We start from the raw sequence: 21,820 nt of genomic DNA, 5'->3' as shown, positions 1-21,820 counted from the left end.
AGCTCTCTTTACTCATTTTACATGCATCACCAAACTTTTGCAAGAACCAACTTAAGTGGGGGTTGATCAAATCTGAATTTTTAGCTGTAGAGTTACTTGGTGGAACCATTATTGATAGAGAAAAACTTTCCAGCAAAACTCGTTCCATTTTCATTTTTAATAGTGTCAATTGCGACCACCACCTTTTCACTAGGAAGGCTGTAAATGAATTGGATTTTGGTTCTGATGATGCGCGATCTGGTCAAGTCCTAGTCGCCGGTTATCTCGCCTCCGACAGAGCTGAAGTTGCCTGAAACAAGGAAGGAACTGGAGACTTCCGGGGAGGAACCCGGTTGGAACACTCCGAAGCTCAATTTAGTGTTCTTGAGAAGGCAAGAGGAAAACAATGGATTCCAAGACTAGAAAGCACAAAATATCACATGCCTTCTTCCCCATGAGACGGGGGCCTTTATAGTCACCTCGTATACTTACTTCCGAACCCCTGTCAGTTCGGGTATCATTACCTCTGCCAGATCGGGTCGCTTCTTCTGCCAGATCGGGGGTCATTTCGGATGTCATAACCTCCACTGTTCCTTGTCAGGGCTGTCCCTGCCATGTCTGAGATGGCGGTGGCAGGTGGCCGTTGGGGGGCAGTTGTCATGTGTCAGACCCCTAATCAGTCAGGTGCACCGCCTCCATGTACGGGCTTTCTGGGCGTCAGGTACGGTTCAGTCAGGCGACTTGGTGACGAAGTGGTGTGCGAGGTGGTCTTGAGTTCGGACAGAAGTATGGCCCGAACTGCTCTTGGGTGGGCAGTTCGGGTCTTTGCCTTTTGTGTTTTTTGTAAGGCTCAGAACCTTGAAGGGTGAGCTCGGGTTCCTCTTTAGGGAGCTCGGGTTGTAGGTTCCCCTTTGGGGGAGCTGACTTTCAGCTCGAAGCTCGGGTTGTGGGGCCCGCTGTTGTGCCGAACTGGCATTTCTACCAGGTCACTCTCGGTTGCTTCCACATGTCGTATGGCCAAGGGGTCAGGTCAAATCTTCCTCCATCAGGTTCGATTCAAATTCAAATTCAATCTGATTAAACCCGATTTAGATATTCATTTATGCTCAGTTTGGAAGGAGTATAAATGCAAATATGTAGAGTGCAAAACCTTATATTTTGTATTACTTTATATGTATTTGTACCATATATATTTGTATTTGTACTCTTCCCAAACTAAGCGTAAATGGATCAAATCGGTAAATAACTTAGGCCATGTTTGGGAGTGGTTATTTGAAATAAGTGCTTATTCGGACTAGGACCACACCATTAAGCACTTATTGGTGTTTGGGAAATAAGCCTAAAATAAATGCTTATTTTAAAAATAAGGGCTTATTTTTTAAGCCTAAATTTCCAGTTTTTTTTTAAGTTCTCATACAGTAAGAACTTATTCAATTTTTTTCTCTCAAAATTGTCCTTGATAAATTTTTAGAATACCAATTATACCCTTTCAATATTGTTACTTTTAGCAACAATTAATATTGTTACTTTTAGGAAAGTAGAGTACTTTTGAAAGCACTTTTATAAATTTACTTTTACAAAAGCACTTTTATAAACACAATTATATAAAAGTACTTTCACGAAAGTACTTTTAGAAAATCACTTTTACAAAAGTACTTTGTTTATAAAAGTACTTTTACAAAAAACATTTTTCACAAAAGTACTCTTACAAAAACACTTTTATGAAAGTACTTTTATAAATATACTTTTACTGAAGTACTTTATAAAAAAGCTTTTAAGAATACAAAAACACTTTTGTGAATATACTTTTATGGAAGTTCTTCTATCAAAGTACTTTTATTCATTCACTTTGGATTAGATATTTTGAAAGTTTGAAAGAAAATGAAGGACAAAAGAGCTACAAATGCTTATTGGAGAAAAAGACCACCAAACGTTCAATATATAATACACTAGAAAAAGCTAGGTCCCAAATGCAAATAAGTGCTTATTCGAATAAACACTTGTTTTTAAGCACTTATTTTAAATAAACACTCTCAAACATGGCGTCAATCCATTTAATAATAATTAAAGTGAATTTGGATATAAATGAAGACAGGACCTATTCACCTAATCTTACTATCCACTTTCTTTTGGTCCTATTACTCAAACCCGTTTTCATTCCTTTGAAATATTGGAACTAGATATCTCTCTTTTTGTTTGTCTTTAAGGAAGCACAAGCAGAGATATTCACTAAAACGACTCTCCCTCTCTCTCTCTCTCTTCTCTTATGAGTCCCCTCTGGTTCTTGGTTTTCATCTTGCTCACTCCTATGAAACTAGATGTCTCTCACTCCTATGAGTAGAAACAACCATTTTCAAACTTCAAATATGTTATCTCTGGTACACATATGCCTTCTTCATTCCATGATTTTGTTCTACCCTTATTTTTTTTCTTCTAATTTTCTCTTATTTTTGGTTTCGGATTTCTTTTATCAAGATATTTTAATTGAATTAGATTTGTTAGCGGATATTCGCTTATTTGTTGAATCCAATTCGAACTTAGGTCTTGCATATCCTATCTGATTCAAATTGAATTTGAATATTGGACATATTCTATTGGATGTTCTATTCAAAGTCTAATATGTTGTTAAATTATATGTACCACAATCATTTCTAACCACCTTGACCCATGTCCTTTTTTATTTATCCTTACCCCTTTTCATCTTAATTTACTTTCTTTCATTATATCACCTATTGGATCTATTCATAAATTCTTTCAAATGACTTAATTTACGATCATATTTCAAATAACTTCTATTTTCAAAAATAACAATAACTTCTATTTTCATATTAAGATATTTGAATTATTATTTCTGTTCTTTTCCCTTTGAATTTTTTCCCTTGATGTAAATGACAAGACAAACAAAATGGACAAATAAGATTCATATATAGTTGGGATATGATGACGATGATGATGTTGATAGCAAGAAAAAAGTTTTCTTATTAAGGAATGTAAATATACAGTCCAACGAAAATTTCTTATCCATTTCCTCTTGAAGGTAACATGTATGCTACATGAACTACATATATAAATGAACAATATGGCATCTTTAACGTGTGTAGGTATATGTTGGTCACCACAATTGTAATAGTACAAAGGGTGCTAAATCATGATGAATTCTGAGCCTACACAAGCTTGTAATGAATTCAGAGCCTAAAACAAGCTTGTGATGAGCTCAAGGCCACGGCAGGTTTGCAACAACCCACAATTTTAATACTAAAGACAATCATAAAACCATTGCAAACCTACGAAGAACATAAAGCCATCACGAGGTTGTAGTGAGCTTAGATCCATTGCATATATGCGATGAGATCAAAGCCATCATGAGTCTCAGAGCCATCACAAACCTGCTCATTTGCAATGAGCTCGAGTCCACCACAGGTCAGAGACGAGCAAAGAAACACGTGCTTCATCAATGCTGCACGTGATAGAACGCCCAATAGGATTAGAAAGTACACGTAAGATTAGTAGCAATGTCATCCATGCCACGTCAGTCTAGGAGATTTGCAAAAGGAAGTAGCATCCTTAGACGAATGGAAACCTCGTCATTGAGATATCTCATAAGAAACATAGCAAAACCCTAATGGTGCTCCCTGACAACTAATACCAAATCAAGGATTCCCTTTCATAGTGGGAATCAAACCCTTTTTTAGCTCATCCCTTTTGGGACCTTGGGATCTCTCCTTATAAATAGAGGTTTAGTTCATAATGAGAGCATCATTCTACCATTCAGTCACTTAGAACCTTTATCCTACCCTTTGCCCTCAGCCTTCCTTCGTCCTTCAAGGAGATCCCCGTACATAATTTTACCACACCACTCACAATGGATTGGTTAAAATTTTAATTTAATGTACATAAAAAATTTATAAATGCATAACAGTTGGAATTGGTTCAAAACATAGATTTTCAAATTGTCATTGAAACATTGACTGAAATTGTCATATGGTTCGGCCCAACAACTATCTAGGCAACAAATTCCATTTCAACACTGAATCGTTCATTTGCCACAAAACCATTAACTTGATCAGCAACCCAATGACCTAGGTGGTCGAACTGTTGACCATTTGCCCCAAGCAACAAATTTTTATTATTTTTTTTTTCAATTTTCTTTTAAATTACAATGGACTATCCTTTTAGATTGGATGGTTGGATTACTAACTCAGAAATCGATGACCAAAGTGGTTCCGATTTTGGATCGTTTTTAAAACATTTGTTCAAAACTTTTTCCAATTTAGGGTCCGTTTGGTTTGCAGGAATAGGGGTCTAGAATCGAAATCGGAATGGGCTATTCTGATTCCAACTATTTGGTTGGACGGAATCGGAATCTCATTCCCATTCCTGCTGGAATGGCATTACCCTATTTGAGGGAATGGGCATTCCCAGCTGATTTTAATTCTCATTTCCATTCCTATCTGAACCAAACAGATTATGGGAATGGACCATTCCAATTCCAGAGAATTTCGATTCCAATCCCAATTCAGATTCCAATACGAACCAAACGGACCCTTAAAGTAATCAAGCGATTGGGAAACATTCCATGGCAGGCGAGATAGGAGACGTGAATGAAGAATGTCCCTCTGTGGTGAAAGCTGGTTGACCACCAAAAATAATGTTGTGATATGGTCGTCTACATTATCCCCTCCAGGTCCAGGCGTGAGGGTTTGCGATTTTAAGCTGGAGCGTTCACCTACCTCATTCCTTCCAGGTGGTGATGACTGATCGCATGATCTTTTCAGTTTTCACATACTATGGGGCCCATGAATCAGTGCCTAACTGTCTATCCCAATACTTCCATAATCACACGTGGTCTTATTTATTTTTCACATCGTTTTCAATTCTTATTCCGACCACGTGAATCAATTTGAATTCCGGGCTAACCCAAACCCAACGCTCCAGTGCGGATCTTCTGGACCATTGGCCCGAGTCGAGCTAGCTTTTCTCGTGCCAAAGCGGCAAAGGGGATCGATTAAATCGGTAAAGCTCGCCTGGTTTACGACCAGAGCAAAGGGATTGCTTAAACCGGTAACTCGTTTTAACGATCAACGTGGCAGAATCAAGTGGATATAGCCAACGTTCCAAAAATGGTTCGCTCAGACCCTGAAAGCTCTCGTCTCGCGACGACTCGGGAGACCCGAATTTTTTGTTTGTTTTGCTATCGCTTCTCTCTCTCTCTCTCTCCGAATAAATTTCGATCAGTTTCTTTTTCTCCAGGATCCTTTTAATGTCGCTTTCTGTAATTGGTTAATTTGATTTGCTATTGATTAGTGATCATTCTTGGTTCAGGGAAATAAGCAAGTTGCTCCCTCATCAGAGGTCAGTATCTCTGGTAGCTTTCTGATAAGATTTTTGTTGAAACGAAATTTGGAGTAGTTCTATTTAATTCGTAGTTCAATCATTTGATGTGTTTCCACTAAAAAGCAGTGAGTTGTAGAAGCTTATTACTGTTATTCACGGCGTGTGCTGTCTATATAAATGGCATATTTCTTTCTAAGGATTTGATAAATTTTCTGTACGAGTTGTAAATGTTGAAAAAGAAGATTGAAGACGTCTCTGGGAATACAGGTTCTTGTCTATTTTATTCTGCATTTTCTTCTTTAACTTATTTTGTTTATTTTTATGTTCTTCTAGAATTTTTTATTCCTTTGCGGGGAAACATACATTTTATACACAGAATGAACTGCTCAGAAACTTTCCAGTTGTCCGAAACATGACATTTCTTTTTTAAATTATGTTTTTTTTTTTTTTTTTCTGCTTCATTGTCTTTATTCTTGTTTCTATAAAGAAATATAGCATCCGGGTTAAAAGGAACACGAGATTTGGTAGAAGCAAGTCGGTTGCACTTTGATAGTGTCTTGGTGGTTTGGTTCTTTTCTATGTTGTGGGCTTCATTGCTAATTATATGCTTTTTTTACTTTGAACTCATTTATCCTATTTCTTTTATGCTTATCAGATTAATTGGGTAGGGTTGTGAGAGATATGACCATAGTTCTCCTTGGGAAGGGAGAAAATATCAACAATGACTTGTAGAGCACTTCTCAGAAGGAAAAGATTTCTTTTTGATTACTTGAACTCTCCGTCAATTCAAGGATTGTTGAGTTTTGGACATGGCCGATTAACCCAATGTTTGGATTCATGGGTTTCAAGTCGGGTGTCATATAATCCATGTGCAGATTTTAACCATAGAAAGGAGGAGAATGTAGGTTGGGTAGGCAAAGATGAGTTATTTAGCTTTTCAGAAGCACGATTCATTAAGTGTAATTCATTTGGAATTTCAATATTGCGTTGTCAAAATGGAAGGCCAGAGTTTATGTCCCCTTTGGCGATTAGGTGGATGTCACAATCAATTATTAATGCATCCACTGCCACAGCTAGGCAACCTGAATTGAGCTGTAGGGATGAAGAAATTGCTAAACAGATAAAGGAGGCATCTCCTGAGGAATGTGATCAGGCTGTTGAAGGTTTGAGTTCGGCAAAGGCTAAAGCTAAAGCTAAGCAGTTACAAGAACCCCAAAAGAGTGAAAAGTCCATGCTACAAAGAGTATGGGCTATGATTTTGGGGATTGGTCCGGCTTTGAGAGTAGTTGCTTCTATGAGCAGGTTAGAAACCAGTTGTCTTTCTTGTGTAATTTGTCAACACGGTTTCATGTGTAGGCATTCCCTTACATTTTGTTTTCTATTTTTCAGGGAGGATTGGGCCAAAAAACTCCGTCATTGGAAAGATGACTTTAAGGCAACTATGCAACATTATTGGCTGGGTACCAAGCTACTCTGGGCTGATGTTAGGATCAGTTCAAGATTACTACTAAAGCTTTCTGGTGGAAAGAATCTCTCTAGGAGGGAGAAGCAACAACTTACACGCACTATGGCTGATATTTTCAGGCTAGTTCCTTTTGCAGTTTTTGTCATAGTTCCATTCATGGAGTTCTTGCTGCCGGTATTCCTGAAATTATTTCCCAATATGTTACCATCTACGTTCCAGGACAAGATGAAAGAACAGGTACTGGTCGTGATGGCTGTTGTCATAATATGGTTGCTGCTTCACTGGAAATGAACTGTGTAAGCTGTAAATTGGATTTCATTTCACCTTTCCTTTTGAATTTGAAAGACTTTACCCTTTCTGTAGTACTTTGGAGACTGAAATTACTTAGGCTATTAGTGCATGCTTTCCGGTTGAGTATTATCTTAATATCAGCATAATATACTATTCTTTCAGTGAACCATGCCCACACATACTCATTTTATTTGTTTCCTCAAGTTGCCATCATGTTTTTGTTTTTGGTCTTTGAGGAACTTTTCTGTCAGAAGAAGCTGTCTCCATTGTCTCTGTGCAAGGGCAGTGCTAATTGCATCAAAGAGCTTAGATCTCCCACCAGGGGAATATTTTCAATCATTTTCTTTCAATGACAAAGTTATGTCAGAGATACTGGTTAGCAAGGCAACATCCAAAGATTTGAAATCGGTGCTAGATACAAATAATGTAAAATCCTTATTCACAGGTTTACACCTATCCTAGTGGAATCCATTATATTTCTGGCCAAACTTGGAAAGGGAATAAAATCTGTTCAAGGGGACCGAGATATTATATGATTTTCCTAACAACATGGGTATTTTTTCAAACCCCTTTCTCAACTTATTGTGTTACCTGGAATTGAATGATGTGGCTACTGGTTCTCCTGGTTGCATTGTCAATTGCCCAAATTTATGTTGGCACTGTTCAGTGATTGTGCACAAATCCACAAGAAGTTTTACCAGATAGGTTCTTTTAACAGATGGCAAGGAAAGGTTTAATCTATCAGTGGGTCCCAGAAGTGGAATTCCTGGTCCACCTAGCAGTTGGAGGACGCCTATGTTCTTGTTGGTGGAGCTCCTCTATTAGAGACCCTGTGATTTGGTTTACCTGTGGCAAAGTGCGCCTTCTATGTCAAGCAGCGTAGAAATTCATTTGAGATGGCGAGGGAACTAGTGTTGGAGATGAGGGTTGAGTTTGGAATATAGGGACAATTCTGATTTAGTGACTGTGGAGGAGGTGGTTGGTTTGATCATTGCCTTCTTTCTAATAATAAAGTCAAGTTCTACCAGATGGATATTTTACCTTTCAAAAAAAAAAAAGAAAAGAAAAAGAAAACAAAAAACAAAAGAAATAATCAAGTTTTGGAAGACTGATGGTGGAGAGAACAAAACATTTCTGAATTGGTTATTCATTCTCCTCTGGGTTTGGATTTAGATTTTGGTTTTAGAAGGGGTCTTTGGAATCATGAATGTGATGAAGCATTGTCTCTTTTAAATTTCCTGTATGGTTTTGGAGTTTGGAGTCTTTGGGTTGATTTTCTTGCTCCTAGTTTTTTAAATTTCTTGATGCATCTCTTTGTCAGGTTTTCCTTTCCTAATTAAGGCCTTATGAGATAGCCCTACTCCTGACTCTTCCCATTATCAAAGCATTCCAAAGGGAAGCCATTTTGAAGATTATTAATACTAGTGAGATGCTCGAAATTAGGTGAAAAAACTTGGTTTTTTCCCCCTCAATTGTTCACCCTTTGCTTGAATAGTGGAGAGAATATTCCTGTCTTGCACTTGTGCTCCTAGATAATATCTGGAACTGTTTTTTCCCTCTTTTTGGAGCTTCATGGTGCCTCCAAATAACATCTTGAACTTGTTCAAGTCTGGTTTCCTCATAAGTACCGAAAGAAGGAAGATCTTGTGGAGATGTATAAGAGCAGTTACTCTATGGAATGGTTGGAATGAATGAATGAATGAATCTTAAAGGGCAAAGTACAAGAAGTCAGTTCCATTGTTGATCTCATTGCAGTCAGGGTTGCTTAGTAGGTTTTAACAATGTAAGGATCATGGTTCTTTAGATCTATTATTTATCTCATTGCAATTAAGGATGCTAAGCAGAGAATGATCCTGGGCTTCCCTGGAAAGTTGGATAATCAGAGTTAACTTTGATGGTTGTTCTAAGCAATTTTTCTGAGTTATGAAATTGGGAATGATCTTATGAGTTACTCTAGATCTATTGGGGAGGAAAATTCTTCTGGTGTTGAACTATTGACACTATTACAATGACTGTATCTGGTCTTCTTCAGGTTTGGGCAGCTTGTTGATTGAGGGAGACTACCAAATGGTGAAAAATTGGTTGTTTTCAGAGGAAGCTGTCCTTGGCCCCTCCCTTTTTCCCTTGGAGAAGCTAAGGCATTAGCATCCTTTTAGGATTGATTGCTCATGCATGTGGTTTCCTAGATCTGTTAATGCCTTGTCACCAGGTTTGGTTTGTTGGATTTCCTATTCCAGGAATTGATTGATCACTTTTATTGTAATGCCTGATTGAAGATTTGATTGCAAGAAGTAATGGCTACAGCCTTACAGGTTCAGTTACTGGTGGAATCGGATCTGGATCTGCTACCAAAAAGACACTACCTACACTCTACCCACAAGAAGCTACAGACGCACATTGGGAATCAGTCCCCAATCCCCATCAATGACAACACTCAAGTATGAAACATATTCCAGATGTGCGGCTGTAGCATCTTTCTTTGTGGGTAGCAGACCTGGTTGGAAGGAGAGTATGTGGAAATAAAATTAAGTTTGCTTGGCATATCTACATTGGTTGGTTTATCTCCTGTGCTTATGTTTCTTATATTTGGGATTGGCTCTCCTCTCTCTTTGGTTGCAGGTGAAATCTCCTTTCGTTTGTGCAGAACCTTTTTGACTCTAGCTTCTTCGAACAACCAAAGAAGAGGGGTAGGGTGATATGAAAAACAATAAGAGTAGCTGTCATTTGTCGGTGTGGGAGGAGAGAAATAACAAAATATTCCAAGGGCAAGAAAGATCTAAGGAAGCACTTGTTGAGGGCATTGCCATCATGATTATTCATTGTCTGAAAGCTTTGGAACTTTTCAAGGGCTTCTCTGTTACTGACTTCTTAGAGGGTTGGCTTTTATAGCTGGTTCCTCATCTTCTTATACTATAGTTAAGGAAAGTTGGTCCCCACTGCCTTGCTTTAGACTGAAATTGAACTTTGATGGAAGCTCTCTAGGTAACCGAGGCCCCTTAGGAATTGGGGGTGTTTTCAGAAATGAGGAGGGAAAAGTGGTGGTCCTTTACTAAGGTCCAATAGGGGTGGGAGACTCCTTAAGGGAAGAAGTTTTTTCTATACTCCAAGGTCTCAGACTAGCAAAGCAATGCTAATGCATTAGTTAGAAGTGGAAGGAGATTCCAAGATGGTAATGGGTTGGATGCAAGCAGGAAGTTTGGGCACGTGGCCTTTCAGACAACAGCTAAGAGAAATCTTGAACCTAGCAAGGGAGCTTGGGGTGCAGTTTAGGTGGGCAATTAGATAAGCAAATGGAACGGCTGATTCTCTATCTAAGCAAGGAGTCAACAGGCAGGAATTGTTTTGGGCCTGTTTGTAAGAATGACTTTGCCTAAGGGTGTCCCATCGAGCCTTTGGATGATGACAGTTGTAATCTTTAATTATAGTTATCAATGAAAGTTACTGTTACCTATAAAAAAAGATTTAGATTCTCAATATAGCACCTAATTTTGTAAACATCTACTTGAATCATATTTCCATTTCTATTACCTTACATATTCAAAAGAAAAAAAAAAATTACTTAGCTACAGAAAAGACGCAGCTGGACGGTAGTAAATTTCGAATTTACACTTAAAGCCAACATGATATGGCACCCTTGTGCAGGTATCTGGTATCATGGCTTAAGAGAGAAATGTTGTAGATTACTGGATTTTGAGCTTAAATAACGCCATTTTTTGATAACAAGCTGGTCACTTTATTACCTGAGAGAAAGAATGGACTATGTACAGGTATGTACAAAGGTGCGAGCTAGCCTGCTGGTAAAGTCTCTAGCTGGTTGTAGCGCATACCTGGGATCAAGTTCCACCTTCACCTGGGTTGGGGGGGGGGGTCTTTCAGGGTTTGGAGGAGGGCTACCCCCTGTTGTGTAGCACATTACCAAGAAAGAGAAAAAAGAGAAAAGTGTATAGGTATGTGCTGTGCCTCCCCCCATTTGTTGCTACTTTTCATCCTGCTTTACAAACTGCTCCCTTGGAAAGCCACTCCCCAGTATAGGAACTCTGCTCCTTGTCTTGCCAGCCTTTTAGCCACACAATTAGCTGACCTGTTGTCCATGTAAAAGTTACATTCATCTCAACCGCCAATCTTTTATCTCCCTCATTGTATTCTATATATCCATTGACCTTCACTTTTTTATTTGATCAGAAAAATAATATTATTTGAATTAAAATGTAGAAACAAAATTACTGTAGAGTGGGTGTCCAGTCACCCAAAGATAAACAAGGAAAAGATACAATTCCCAAGCATAGTTGTGAAGGCGATGCCTAGGCGACAAGGCGCCCTTGGAGGCTTGCCTCGCCTAATCACCAAACCGTTTTCTATAGTGTGTTATAAAAAACATTTATATTCTTAATTTTTTAGGTTATAATTATAAAACAAACATTTTTAAGCTAAAATATTCATGTTGTGTGTTTATATACTAATTTCTTTTTGTTATTTTCTTATTTGTTAGGGTTTAATCAACACAAGCATTGCTAAACCTGAACATTTTCTTCTTTTCCTTTACTAATTTTGCTAAAGTAAAATATTCATGTATTGAACCCTCAAAGACTTTGAAACCTAAACTAATAAATAAGGAAGAACATAAAATGTTGTCCAATCAACACATTTTCTTCTTTTCCTTTACTATTTTTGTTTGTTTATATATATTAACAGCCAAACAGGGGAGAAGAGAGGTAGGAGAAGAGGAAGAGAGGAGAGAAGAAAAGAGAGAGATTTGGAGTCTGCTACAGTGCTGCTACAGTGCTGGGCGGCGCCAGCTTATATTAATATATATAGGGCGACCATAATTAGAAGGGAAAGGACCCTTATGCCCCTACTTAAGGTACAACATAAAAACAAAAGAAAAACTGCTTTAATTTGTCCAAATGGACCCTAATTCAGCAGAATACAAACATAATAAATAAAGCTAACATTCCAACACTCCCCCTCAAGTTGGGACATGGATGTCAATCATGCCCAACTTGTCACACAAATTATTATGCCGCATGTGTTGAAGGTCCTTGGTGAAGATGTCTGCAAGTTGTTCCTCTGGACTAACATAAGGAGTGCACACTTTTCTGTTCACAAGTTTTTCTCTAATAAAATGCTTGTCCACTTCAATATGTTTTGCCCTATCATGGAGGACTGGGTTAAGAACAATGTTGATAGCAGCCTTGTTGTCACAGTAGAGTGACATAGGTTTGTTAACTGCAAAACCTAACTCTCCTAACAAATTTTTTATCCACATCATTTAACAACTCTATGAGACATGGCTCTGAGTTCTACCTCAGCATTGGATCTAGCCACCACACTTTGCTTCTTACTTCTCCAGGTGACTAGGTTTCCTCCCACAATACAATACCCACTGGTAGATTTTCTGTCATCAATTACTCTTGCCGAATCAACATCTGTATACACCTCCACTTTCAAATGCCCATGTTTCTGGAAAAGCAAACCAGCTCATGGGAACTTTTTAAGGTATCTAAGGATTCTTTCTGCAGCTTCAAAGTGAGTTGTCTTAGGATTACGCATGAACTAACTAAGAACACCCACTGCATAGGCAATATTAGGTCTGGTCATAGACAAATATAAGAGTCTCACTACAAGTCTCTAGAACTTCTTTACATCATTGAAACACTCCCCCTGACTATCTCCTAGCTGATGGTTGGGTTCAATGGGTGAATCAATTGGTTTCACTACCAACTTGCCTATATCCTCTAATAGATCTAGTACATATTTTCTTTGGGAAATAAAGATGCCCCTTTTTGAGCGGGCAACTTCAATTCCAAAAAAATAACGTAAGAGGCCTAGATCTTTCACCTCAAATTGAGTGGCTAGGAATTTTTTCAGCTTCTGTATTTCAGTTTTCCAGTTTCCTATGATTACTATGTCAGCAACATAGGCAACTATAGCTACAATTTTCCCTTCACCTTTTTTCACAAATAAAGTATGATCTGACTGGCATTGTTTGAATCCCATCTATTACACTACTAAATGAAACCTACTAAACCAGGCCCGAGGTGATTGCTTCAACCCATATAAAGATTCCTTTAACTTGCACACCTTCTACTCACTACCTTTGGCACAAAAACCTAGAGGTTGAGTCATGTAAACCTCTTCCTCTAGGTCACCATTCAAGAATGCATTCTTGATATCCAACTGATGAAGTTCCCAATCAAGGTTAGCTGCCAGTGAGAGGAGGATTCTGATTGAATTCATCTTGGCTACTGGAGCAAAGGTCTCTAGATAGTCTACTCCATACACTTGTGTAAATCCTTTGGCCACTAATCTAGCTTTGTATTTTTCTATTGAACCATTAGCTCTATGTTTTACTGTGAATACCCACTTGCAACTCACTGGTTCCTTCCCTTCAGGAAGATCCACTAACTCCTAGGTGCCATTTTTGTGTAAGGCATTAATTTCTTCCTTCATTGCATATATCCATTCAGGTTTGGATAAAGCTTCTGCGACATTCTTAGGAACAGAGATACTGCCAATAGAGGAAAGGAATGCACGGTATGAAGGTGAAATATGATCATAGGACACTGAGTGAGAGATAGGATGATTAGTAGTACAAGACCTAACACCCTTTCTCTTAGCAATAGGAACATCAAGATCATTAACAACCAGAGGATCAATGTTAAGAGATTCAAGCATATCAATGGGAACAAGTGTACCTAGCTGATGAGGAGGATCTACCTCTAGAGAGTCCGATGATATTGGTTGCATAGTTTCAGGTTCCACGGCTCTTGAACTCTACTGGCTCTTATGGCGAAGAAAGATCCGAAATGGAGAAGGGTCGAGAAGAGGAGGTAGTTGAACCTGAGTGTGTTTCTCCTCAACCCTACTCTCCCCCTAAGGAGAAACCGAGAAGAAAGGTTGACTCTTAAAGAATGATACATCCATGGAGACATAGTACTTGTGTGAAGCAGGATCATAGCAGTGGTAACCCTTTTGAGATAACGGATAGCCAAGAAAAACACAAGGTGTGGCATGGGGATCAAGTTTACCGCCAGTAGGAAACAAATCATGAACGAAGCAACGACACCCAAAGACATGCATTGGAATGGGGGACAACAGAGCTGTAGGAAACAAGAGTTGATATGGGGCCTTATACTCTAGTAACCGAGATGGCATACGATTGATGATATATGCAGCACACATAACATCATCCATCCAAAAACGTTTCAGAACGTTCATATAAAGTAATAAAACCACAAGCTACCTCAAGTAGATGACAATTTTTCTTTTCAGCAACACCTTTTTGTTGAGGTGTCCTGGCACAAGAGTTTCGATGAAGAGATCCACATGAAGCAAGGAACTCTCTGAGATCACTATGGAAGTACTCTTTTGCATTGTCTGACTGGAAAATGTGAATTTCAGTTTGAAATTGAGTGAAAACCATTCGTTGAAAGTTTTTTACAATCTTTGGCACTTCATCTCTTGATCGCATAGGATACACCCAAGTATATCTAGAGTAGTCATCGATCAAAGTAATGAAATATTTATATCCAGTCTCAGTAGGTAGAGAAATAGGTCCCCAAACATCAGAATAGACAATATGAAAAGGAAATTCAGATCTTTTATTTCTTAAAGGAAAGGAATTTCTACAATGTTTGCTCAATTGGCATGTATGACACTACAATTTACTAACTAACAAAGACTTAAACAACTCAGGAAACATAAGTTTTAAAGACCCAAACGAAAGGTGACCAAGACAATTATGCCACAAGTAGGCATGACTCTCACTAGAAGAACTTAAAAACTCTGTATCCACAAGACCAGCTTTATTCTCCAACATGTAGAGGCCATCCACCATGCTTCCTCTACCAATCGTCTCCTTCGAGGTCAAATCTTGAAACACACACGAAGAAGGAAAGAAGGTCACTGAACAATTCAAGGAATGAGTAATACTGTTAATGGAAAGTAAATTGATAGGTAATTTAGGAACATGCAACACATTTGAGAGAGTAAAACCAAGAGGAAGGGAGATGGTTCCTTGACCGGCTATGGTGGAATAAGACCCATCAGCCAGTCTTGCCTTATCTCTCCCAGAGAGGAAGTTATATACCTGAAATAAATTTGACTTACCAGTCATGTGGTTTGAGGCTCAAGAGTCAATTATCCAAGGGGAATCAGATGTATGAGATGACACATGGAAGGCAGTGGCAGTGTTACCTAATGTAGACGTAAAGGAGGTAGAAGGAGTAGGGCCAGAATCCATCTGGTGAAGTGTCCTACCATATAATTTCAAGTGGTCACGGAAGGAGTTGATGATCTCTTCCTTGGGGTCAGAACCAGAGTGTCGCTCTTGGGGTACCATGGGACTAGTCTCTTGAGATGCCACATTTGCTGAGTTATATTTCTTTTGACTCTACTGGGTTGGCTTCTTACTCGGATCAGACTTCTTACTCAATTCTTGAGCCCATTTCAGCTTGCCATGAAGATCCCAACACGTGTCTCTAGTGTGCTTGGACTTTTGACAATGAGTGCACCAAAGTTTGTCTTTGTCATCAACTCTCTTCTGTGAATCTCCCTTTTTAAAAGAACTTCTAACATTTGAACTTGTAGTCCCTCGGACAGCTAGTGCAATCGATTCCCCTTCTGTACAATTCATCACACTTCTTCTGCTCTCTTCAGACTGAACTAGGGCATAAACTTCTTGGACTGAAGGTAGGTTCTTACTTCCTAAGATTTGTACCCTCATGGATTCATATGTAGGATTCAGCCCCAAAAGAAAGGCAAATACCTGTTGCTGGGAAACAAGTGATTTGTAGGCCTTTGCATCCTCATCGCACTTCCAATTCACATTTTGATAATGATCCAGTTCCTACCAAATTGATGTCAAGCCTGAATAGTACACCGAGAGACTTCTCTCCCCTTGCTTGCAAGTGGAGGATCTTGTTTGTAATTGATATATCTTTGCATATTGCCTCTGTTCTGAATATGTAGACTTTGCTTGTTCCCATATTTCACAACCTGTTTCGACCCACATAAAGGTCTTCCTTACTTGTGGCAGCATGGAAACCAAGAGCCATGACATCTCCATGCTATTTTCTTGGTCCCATCTGTCATGTTCAACACTACCAATCTTTGGTTCCTTGATTTTACCATTAATATACCCAATTTTTCCTCTAGCAGTAATATAACGTTTAATTCCCCTAGACCATTCAAGATAGTTCAGTCCATCAAAGGGGATTACAGCCATGGGGAAGCTCATATCCATCCCCCCCACTCATTCCATTTTGACCTCCTGAAATTCTTGAAGTTGCAGAATTCTCAGAGGACATGATTGAAACACCTTTCAGACCTTACACACACCTTATGATCCCTCCTATCACCAAACAAACAGTCCTAAAAACACCAAGGATGAAGCCCACATGCACACACTGCAATCTGGACACAATCTGACCACAAACCAGCCTAGATTGTCCAAAACAGGCAAGATTTTAGGGTGATCTCAGAGCTGATCTGACCTAGCAGTCACACTCCACCAACTTCTAGACACCCCAAACACATCGACTGCTAGGAGGGGTCATAAACCAGTATGGTTACACCACAAGGGTTAAAAGATCAGGTCATCCATGACCTACAGATCTGAATTCTCAGACATGGGATTGCACGATCCATAAAAAAATAGGTTCGAACCTCACAGCTTCTCAGAAAACATTCAGCAGTCTGGAGTCATATAGTTTCTTCTTGGTACACGACCAAGGAAAAGGAAAAAAACACTAAAAAAAATCTGTACCAGTCATAGGTCTGCACCTTTTTGATCTCAGTTGATGAAGACAGCAGGTTGAAGCTTGTTCAATCTGCTCACAGGCCTAGCAGAACCGCTCTGATACCATATTAACAGCCGAACAGAGGAGAAGAGAAGAGGAAGAGAGGAGAGAAGAGAAGAGAGAGATTTGGAGTCTGCTACAGTGCTGGCGGTGCCAGCTTATATTAATATATATAGGACGACCATAGTTAGAAGGGAAAGGACCCTTATGCCCCAACTTAAGTTACAGCATAAAAAACAAAAGAAACAACTGCTTTAATTTGTCCAAACAGACCCTAACTCAGCAGAATACAAACATAATAAATAAAGATAACATTCCAACAATATACTAATTTCTTCTTCATCTTCCATCTTTTCTTTTCTTCTTTTCCTATAACAGAAATAGGGGTTCAGTCCCTATATTTTTTGAATTTCTTTTCTTTCTTCTTTTTCTTCTCATGAATATGTTGATTTTCTATACTTTGAGGTGAAGTTTATACTTTTCTTATGAAAATTATGGATATTTATTAAGGAAATATGATTATGGAACCTAGGGAACTACCTAGGTTACATGTTTTTACTTAAGCGCCAGCCTAGGCGACAAGGTGCCCCCCTATTGCCTAGCCTCGCCTTGGTGCCTTGGAAACTATGTGCCCAAGATCAAAAGAGTTACAATAATGCCCAAAACAGTTGCTGCTTATAGACTCCCTTCTTTGCTAATATGTCAGCCAACCCATTTGCAGTCCTTCTTACCCAAGCAAAAGTAGTGTCCAGGTCCTTTGATAGGCTTTCTATTTCCCTCAAAGCATACATTGAGCCTAGTAGTGGTCCAGGGTACAACCAGTTTTGAGTCTCCTTCAACTTCCAAGTTTTTGAAGTTAGAATTCTTAGCAAGTTTTAGGGCTTGCAACAATGTCATCATAGTTCTAGAATCCTGTTCCATCACTATATTACTATAAAGAAGACATGCTCAGTTTTAGCTCTTGCAGTGTAGCTATTAGTTCTACCCTTATGGAGTTAGCTACTGAAACTGGACCTGAGAATAGTGCTAAAGCATTGTCTTCCATTCCTCTAAACATGCCACCAGTTCTAGATATCCCAGATTGCTTACACCATCTCACCATGGTTTTAGAATCCCCTTCTAACCACTCTATTAGTCTCTGTTTGGTTTGTGGGAAAATTTGGGTGGGATGGGATGGGAAAGTGTAAAAATTTAACTTTCCTTTGTTTGGTTTTACATGGGAAAATAGTAGGAAAATCACCCAACACAAAACAGAGATCTTGGAGGTTCAATCCGCAGAGATCAATCCGCCCTCAATCGCCGGTGAATGCCTTGGTGAGGATCGTCATCAACGGTGTTACCTCATGTGAAACTAGAATCGGCAAATTCCTCCGATTTAGGTTCTACCATGTAGGCAGAGGAAGTCGAGAAGTCGAGAAGTCAACAGATGGCTGCAATCCCAGAAGGAGCAACGAGAAGGGCAATCCCAGAAGATGGTGGCTGCAATCCCAGACTGTATCGGTGAGATGGCTGCAATCTCACGAAACTGGAATTGTGAGATGGCCAATGACTGTATCGGTGAGGAAGTCAAGAAGTTGGTGGCTGCAATCCCAGAAGGAGGTGTTCTACCCCTTGAGAATGTTAGGTTTTACAAGGAGGAAGAGAAGAATGACCCTGAGTTTGTGAAGAAGCTAGCTTCTCTTGCTGACCTGTAGCGGCGATTACCAACAGCGGTGGTGACGGCAGCAATGAGAAGGGCAAAGGCTATTACCGGCAGCGGTGGTGGAGGAAGAAGGTAGAAGGGCAGCGGCGATTACCAGCAGCGGTGGTGGCGATTACCAGCAGCGGCGATTACCAACAGCAATGAGGATGAAGACGAAACTCGAGTTTTCTCGAGTTTTTCCACCGGGGTCGCATGGTTTTGGTGCGACTCCGTTTACACAAATTTGGGATCTCGCATCCCACTTTTTTCTCATCCCATTCTCCTATTTCCCTTGAAACAAATGAGAGAAAGAGGAATATTTTTGGAATATTCCCTTTTTCCCATTCCTATCCCACAAACCAAACAGAGCCTTAGTGTAACAGAGACTTGTCCAGTTTTAGCCCTTGCAGTGTAGCCATTAGTTCTACCCCTATGGAATTGCCTACTCAAATAGGGCATGACAATAGTGCTAAAACCTTTCCTTCCATGCCCCTAAGCCCACCAAAAACCTTCCTCCAGATGTTCCTAAAAATGATAAAGTTTGAGTTAGCCAAATAATATCATAGGTGCTTTCAATGGGGGAAATAATACCTCCATCCACAAACAAGATAAATTGAACTGAATGAGGGACTTGTATAGTGAAAGGAGATTGCTGAGTTGAGGAAGCCTGTACTGGTGATGGATAAAAGTGTAGTTGAAATAGTGAAGAGAAAAGGTAGGGGATGCCCACAATTTGCTATTCTAAAATTTCAAGTATGAGTTTCTCATTTTTATAGGATAGTGAATCTGAGTCATCTTCTTAATTCCTAATGGGTGTTAGTTTACACTGTTACCCACTATTTTCTTTTAGAAGCCATGGTCTCTGAAGTGGTTGTGAATTTGATAGGAGATATTCATGATAGATTCAGGGTCTTGAATAGGAGTTTGGTTGGGTGTTTTGAGAATTCTGATCCAGATGAAGAGAGTTTTGGTGACTTGGTGATGCTACTTGGTTTCCAAGGAAGCCGTTCCATGTCAGGAAGTTGAATGCTAGCTTTTTTTTTTTCTTTTCACGTTCAATAGTGAAGTGGAGGAGAGTGGTATTTTGAGGAACAAAACCAAGTTTGGTCTCCAGAGCTTAGAATTGGGCGATGGAACCCCTTGGTTGGTGCAACCAGAGATTTGGGTCCTACAAGTTTGATCTGGATAAACATTTTTGGAATTCTCGTACCCCTTGGTTGCTACTTCTAGTACCCTAGTTGAAGTCGATGAGATTCATATGGTCCCATTTTCTCTTTTCCCTTGTTTTACTGGAAAATGCTACGACTTGGAGTAGAAAGCTCGTACCCAGTGATATGGGTTGAAAATCTAGGTTCAAACTAGGAGGAGTTGAGCAAGAACCCTCAGAAAAATGCTACAAATGGTGGGAAGAAGAACAAATCTCTTGAAAGAGGGCTCGAGGTTGAAGATAAGGGCATTATCAGAATTATAGAAAATGTTGGTCCCGCTTCGATGGACTGTAATAATAATGACACTAGGAAGATTTTGAGAGGTGGACCGAATGGTGGAGACCATCTAAATTGGCCCAAGAAATGTAATGAAGTGGAAACCTCTTTTAATGAGGAAGGGGGCGGTGGGGGAAAGATTTTAATGAGGGGACCTGTGGAGGGTTAGAAAAAGGATAGGGTGGGGCAGGGTAAAGGTTGGGGGAAATTTCCGATGCTAGATAAAGAAGAGGTGGATTGGGAGGGTAAGGGGCCTGGAGTTTCAAAAGGGGCCTACTCCTTGAATTTAATAAGAAGGAATTTCAAGAAACAATTTAGAGCCACATGCTTAAAGGCTAACAAAAGATACTTATGTGGCTTCAAATGTCAAAAGCAAAGGAAGTTGAGGAGAAGAAAATTGAGCAACAAGCAAAAAGGGAAGAAAGAAAGATAGGTTTGGGAGATTTTCAAGTATGTTTAGAATGGGAAGAAGACTGGTTCGAACAAAGATCGTACGTTGGTTTGTTGCGAATTGACTCTGATATTGGTTGTGCCTTGGTTTGTTGTGATCGTATGGTGGATGACTTGGTGGTATCCTTAGAAGTAGAGGAAGATAAGGAGTCTGAAGCCGTTTTTGTTCAAGAAGGCGACTGTAACTCTAGCAAGCAGTTTGGTAAGGCCATAAGGAAGATTGTGAGGAAGTGGGGATTGGTTTGAGGGAGGAAGAGGAGGAAGTTGTGAAGGTGATTAAAGAGGGTAAGGTGGAAAGAGTGGTGGAAGGAGAAGTGAGATTGATTGAGAATGCGATTTGGTCGTCTCCTGTGATATACAAAATGGGATTTAGATATTTCATTACATTCATTGATGATCATACTCAATATACTTGGATATATTTTCTCTATGAAAAGGCAGATGCCTTTTTTGTGTTTAAACTCTTTAATGCTAAGGTTATCACATAGTTCAATGCTACATTCGTACCTTATGTTTGGATTCAAGGGGAGAGTACATGGATGGGGAGTTTCTTACCTATTTGCAGCATCATGGAATATAGACCTAGAGATCCTGTCCTGGAACCCTCAACAAAACGGAGTTGCTGAAAGCAAGAATGGCCACATGTTGAGTGTTGTGAGAACCCTCCTTTTGGATTCCCATGCTCCCCCACATTTTGGGTGGAGGCGGCCAGCATTTCTGTACATCTTATCAACCTTCTTTTATCCTTTGTTCTTGGTAACCTATCCCCACATCAATCCCTTTTTAAAACACCTCTTGTTCTTTCTATACTTCGTGTGTTCAGAAGTATTTGCTTTGTACACTTCCCTCCTCATGAGCGTACTAAGCTATTTGCTCAGTTTGTGTTATGTGCATTTTTGGGATATAGTTTTGATCATGAGGGATTTATCTACAATGATCCTAAATTTCATTGGACTCGAATTTCTTAAAATGTAATTTTTGTTAAAAATCTCTTTTTCAGCATATTATCAAATTTCCTTCTCCTTTAGTGTCCATTTTGCAATACGTTGAGCCTGCATGTCCTTTAGAAGCACCATCTCTTCTTCAGTTGTTGTGCCAAACTTATTTCCGAAAGTAAGTAGCTGTTCCAGTTCCTACGCTCCTAACCTCTCTGCCTCTTCCAAAGCATGGTTCTTCATCCACTCCAGCCCCTGTAAGTATGCCGTCTCCTTTTGTTACAACAACTTCTCCATTTACTGATGTTCTTACCTTACACCGTTCTACTAGAGTTTCCAAACCTCCTAATCGTTGTGGTTTTCCTTCAAACAATAATTCTTTCTCTACTGTGTTGTCTGTC

The 21,820-nt window shown here is 39.4% G+C and overlaps 1 protein-coding gene across 3 annotated transcripts in view; it reads left to right on the top strand.

Moving 5' to 3' along the window:
* Nucleotides 1–5,027: 5,027 nt before the first annotated feature.
* Nucleotides 5,028–21,820, top strand: part of LOC148873424 (uncharacterized) — a 94,393-nt gene continuing 77,600 nt past the window's right edge. Inside the window, exons 1-4 of one of the 3 annotated variants that reach the window (XM_088976353.1) lie at nucleotides 5,028–5,102; nucleotides 5,302–5,331; nucleotides 5,969–6,615; nucleotides 6,703–7,015. In XM_088976353.1, coding sequence (XP_088832479.1) covers nucleotides 6,035–6,615; nucleotides 6,703–7,015 — 894 coding nt within the window. In that variant the 5' untranslated portion in view covers nucleotides 5,028–5,102; nucleotides 5,302–5,331; nucleotides 5,969–6,034. Of the gene's footprint in view, nucleotides 5,103–5,127; nucleotides 5,581–5,968; nucleotides 6,616–6,702; nucleotides 7,016–21,820 lie in introns of those variants that run through there. The other 2 variants (XR_016109586.1, XM_088976349.1) reach the window with 2 other exon arrangements.

Source organism: Nelumbo lutea, chromosome 1 (assembly GCF_056320005.1).
Source record: "Nelumbo lutea isolate HS-2025 chromosome 1, American lotus-T2T, whole genome shotgun sequence".
NCBI lineage: Eukaryota > Viridiplantae > Streptophyta > Magnoliopsida > Proteales > Nelumbonaceae > Nelumbo > Nelumbo lutea.
This window is presented reverse-complemented; position numbering and strand designations above follow the sequence as displayed.